At 49.4% G+C, this 3942-nt stretch overlaps 1 protein-coding gene across 1 annotated transcript in view; it reads right to left on the reverse strand.

Moving 5' to 3' along the window:
* Nucleotides 1-3539, reverse strand: part of SPTLC1 (serine palmitoyltransferase, long chain base subunit 1) — a 36606-nt gene extending 33067 nt beyond the window's left edge. The window contains exon 1 of the mRNA XM_009995270.1: nt 3402-3539. Within this exon, the coding sequence (XP_009993572.1) occupies nt 3402-3539 (138 nt within the window). The remainder of the gene's footprint in view (nt 1-3401) is intronic.
* Nucleotides 3540-3942: the final 403 nt, after the last annotated feature.

Raw genomic sequence — 3942 nt, forward strand, 5'->3', positions numbered from 1 at the left:
GTGCGTGATTCACGAGTGCCTGTCACACCCTGTCCTGCCGGTGGGGCGGGTTCCTGAGCCGCTTTGTGTGCACCGTGGGCTTCTCTGTCCCTGTGCTGAGCTCGGGTGGGCGCTGCCGGCTGCCTGGGTGCCTCACGCACGCGCTGCCCCGGCTGCCTCTGTGCCTGGTGCCGGTGACTCCTCTGCTGTGGGAAACAGGTGTCGAGGTATTTGGCTAATGAACTGGATGGCAAAAGCGAGAGTGTAGTGGGAAGAACAAGTAAATTCAAGTAAAAAGAGAAATGGCAGCTTCAAGGGTCTTGCCCAAGTGAGCATCCTTAAAAGCTGAACATTCCCGTGGCGAGATAAACCCCGTAAAGAAAAAGAGTGATGGTGAAGACCTTGCATGGATGGACCCGAGCGTGGGGGTGGTTGAGTCCCTGTGCACAGGACTTGAGCAGCCGCCTGAAGGGCGGTGGGGAGAAGAGGGAGCTAGAGAGAAGCTTCCTTTGGAGGGAGGCAGCACTCGATAGAAAGACAACAAAGGACATTGCTGCTCAAGGAGATGCTTGGGAGCTGCTTCATTGAAGCTAAACAGCTGTGGTGGGCTTCTGATGGTCTGCTGGGAGAGAGAGCACTGTGGAGCTGCACACCTCGGGTGTCACTCACTAGTCTTCACCATGGTTAAGGAAGAGGAACCTGGGGCAGCAGCTGGTTAAACAGGTGGCAGTAAAATCCCTGGGTGCTGTGGCCTACTACAAGCAAACAGTAAGCTGTAGTTTCACCGTATCAGAAGCTTAAAATCAATGAATTTCATTTTCACACTGATTGAAATGAGTGAAAGCTAGTGTTCTCTTCCAACTTCTGAACTTAGTGATACACATCTCAAACTCCAAGCTGTAAAGAGAAAAAATGTTGTTTGAGACTATCTGAAAAGTCAAGATTTGCCCCTTTTGGTTTTTAGCTGCATGAGGATTATTCTGTTCACAGTTAAATATTTCTGTGGCAACTGCACCATGCTGGAGAGGAGTCTTGGGCTCTTGGGAGATAGCTGCTACTACCAGCCTCAAAGAATGTGTCTGTTAAAAATCCCGTTCCCAGATTGCCCCCAGAAGAGTGGGCCACATTAGGTGTCTTGGTGGTCTGCAAATTAAGTTACACCCCTGCTCTAAACATCAGATACTGACTTTCAGTGTTTGACATAAGTATGATTGAGAGACTAAGGAACACACTTTGTGAAACACTGAATGAATTGTTTCCAGCTTGAAATGCAGTGAAGATAATAATGTACTAAGCAATAATTCTGGCAGTGAATTTGGAGTTCCTAACCTGGCTTATCACAGGGCTGGGTCTCTCATAATAATTAGCCTATCCCTATTGTTCATTGGTTTCCCCAAGGCAACTGGTGCTAATTGCTTACTGCTGTACTTCTGACACAAAAAAAAATAAATGAGGAAGATGGAGGGAGAGGTCCTTCACAGTAGTGGCTTACAGCTAGGAAGAAAGACAAGAGGAAAAACATATTGAGGCTATCTCTAAACTTAAAGTCCTGACCAAAGCTATTGAAAAAGTGCCTTATGAAAGTTCATGCTCTGAAAGTGTTAGATTTTGTCTTTCCTCCAGCCTCCTGCAGTTACTCAGTATTCCTAAGCTGCTTTTATTCTGGGCCTTCCTCATGAACCCACTCATTTTCCATGCCCTGCTTTGAAATCCCTGCTCAGTTCCCCTGCGTCAGCATTGGCATGCCAGTTATCTGCAGTTGTTCTCAGGTCACTCCAGAAGGAGAAAAATGGGACTACTATGGATATGAGGAATTTTATTTTGCCTAAATATCACAGAGGTAGCCAGTGCCAATTACCTTTGGTCCTTTTTGTTCTATTGGCTTATCCTCTGGCTTCCTCATTCTTACTCTGTCAAGTATGAGACAGATAGCAAGAGCTGAAAATAGAAGTGAAGGATTGAGGGATGGTCACTCTCTTTCTGTGGTCTTGTATCTCACTCCTTGCCTCTTTCAGCCTGTTATTTTATCACACAGAATCACGGAATTGTCACAGTTGGAAAAGACCTCTGAGATCTCCATGTTCAACCATCCATCCAGGGAAAAGAAAAACTACAAAGCCACTACCACACACCCTGCAAAATCAGCAACACACAACCCAAAAAACCATACACGTTTCTTGAATACCTCCAGGGATGGTGACTTTACCACCTCCCTCAGCAGCCTGTTCCAGTGCCTAACTACTCTTTTGTACAGAAATTCTTCTTAATATCTAGTCTAAAACCTCCTTGATGAAGCTTCAGGCCATTTTCCCTAGTCTTCTTGTTATTTACTTGGGAGAAGAGACCAATGCCCGCCTCACTGCAGCCTCTTTTCAGGTAGCTGTAGAGAGCAACTAGGTCTCCTCCCAACCTCCTCTTTTCCAGGCTAAACAATCCAAGCTTCCTCAGCCGCTCTTCTTAGGATTTGTTCACTAGGACCTTTAGACGGTTCACCTAGGAACTGTGGAGAATGGCAGAAGGAAGTGACACATAGCTGAGAGGGGATGGCGATGGTTGCTACCATCTTGCTTGCATTCCTGTGTTGGAGAGATGCATGTGGAAGAGCTGGTGATAAGAGAAATGAGGGAACTTGATGGAATATGTCCTGGAATATGTTCACTATCCCCATGCTTCCTCCAACCACATACACAGAAGGGGGATAATGATCAAGGAAATTAGGGACATTAGGGAGACTTTGCAACCATTCTCACACATTCTGGGTGGTGAAAGCTTAGCTTGTGTTATTGTGGGTTTAGTGCGCCTCATTGTAAATTCTTGGTGCTGTGAATGCCACAAAAAATAAAGCATTGGGAAAGCAATCCTGTACTGTCAAGAAGAATAACAGCATAGTACTAATTAGATTTTTTTAGTTTTTGTTGCCTTCAAACCTGAGAGTTAACCAAGATGCTGATGGCAGCAAGCACAGAAAATGTCCAGTGTCGATTGTGTGAGAAACGTGTCGCACCAATAAACAGGCCCAAACAGATCCCTCAGCAAAGCACAGTTTATTTACACTCTTGCAAGAATGGGTGACCTAAACAAGTAGGCACACCCATAGGCAGGTGAAGAACGGTTTATATTCCCTATTCCCGGCGCAAAGTTTTTTCACCCCAAAGCTGCAGGCTGTCCCCAGGACAAGCTGTGGGCACCAGTCCTCTCCATCCCTGTCCTCTCTCCTGCACGCACTGCTCTCCCTTCTGCTCCCGCCTTGCTCTCAGCTCTGCTCTGCACCTCCCCTTCTTCCCTCTGTTGATGGCAGAGGCACAGCCATCCTGTCTGAGGCCTCGGCCTTGGCCAGAGCTCTGGCCACGTGTTTGGCAGGCGAGGAAGGTTTGCAGCGTCTTGCAGGAGCCACCCCTGGGGCTCATCCCCTACCACCAGACCATGGCCAGACCAAACCAGCACAGTCCCAACTGGTCCCAGCTGCTGAGGGTGGGTGTCTCCATAGCCACCGCCAGGCCTTTGTGATGCGGTGCCTGTTGCCTGGACACCCTTGTGACGAGGGTCTCCGTGGTGACCATGGCAGTATATAAGGAAGCTGAGCCCTGGGATGCCCACTCCCAGGAGAGCATCTCCCTCAGGAGGCAGCAGCTCCCCTGGACACCCGAGGATCGTCTGCAGCAGTGGACCGCCAAGATGTCCATGCAGAAGGAGAAGAAGGCCCGTTCTCAGCCCGCCAAGAGGCTGTCAGCAGGCCTGCAGCAGAGGCACCATGTGAGGGATGGGGTGGGAGGAGAGGGGAGCCCGGCCACAGGAGCTCTCTCAGCCGGGACACGGGGGCTGCGGGGATGAAGGCCGCACTCTCACAGCCTCTCTCCTTGGCTTCTCTTGCAGTCGGACAGCCTGGTCTACAAGGTGGCACAGCGGCAGACAGCCCGTCAGTTTTCCCTGCCACAGCTCCCCAGTCCGGCAGTGGCAACTGGG

The sequence above is a fragment of the Chaetura pelagica genome, unplaced genomic scaffold, assembly GCF_000747805.2.
Source record: "Chaetura pelagica isolate M959 unplaced genomic scaffold, ChaPel_1.0 scaffold204, whole genome shotgun sequence".
NCBI classification, from domain to species: domain Eukaryota; kingdom Metazoa; phylum Chordata; class Aves; order Apodiformes; family Apodidae; genus Chaetura; species Chaetura pelagica.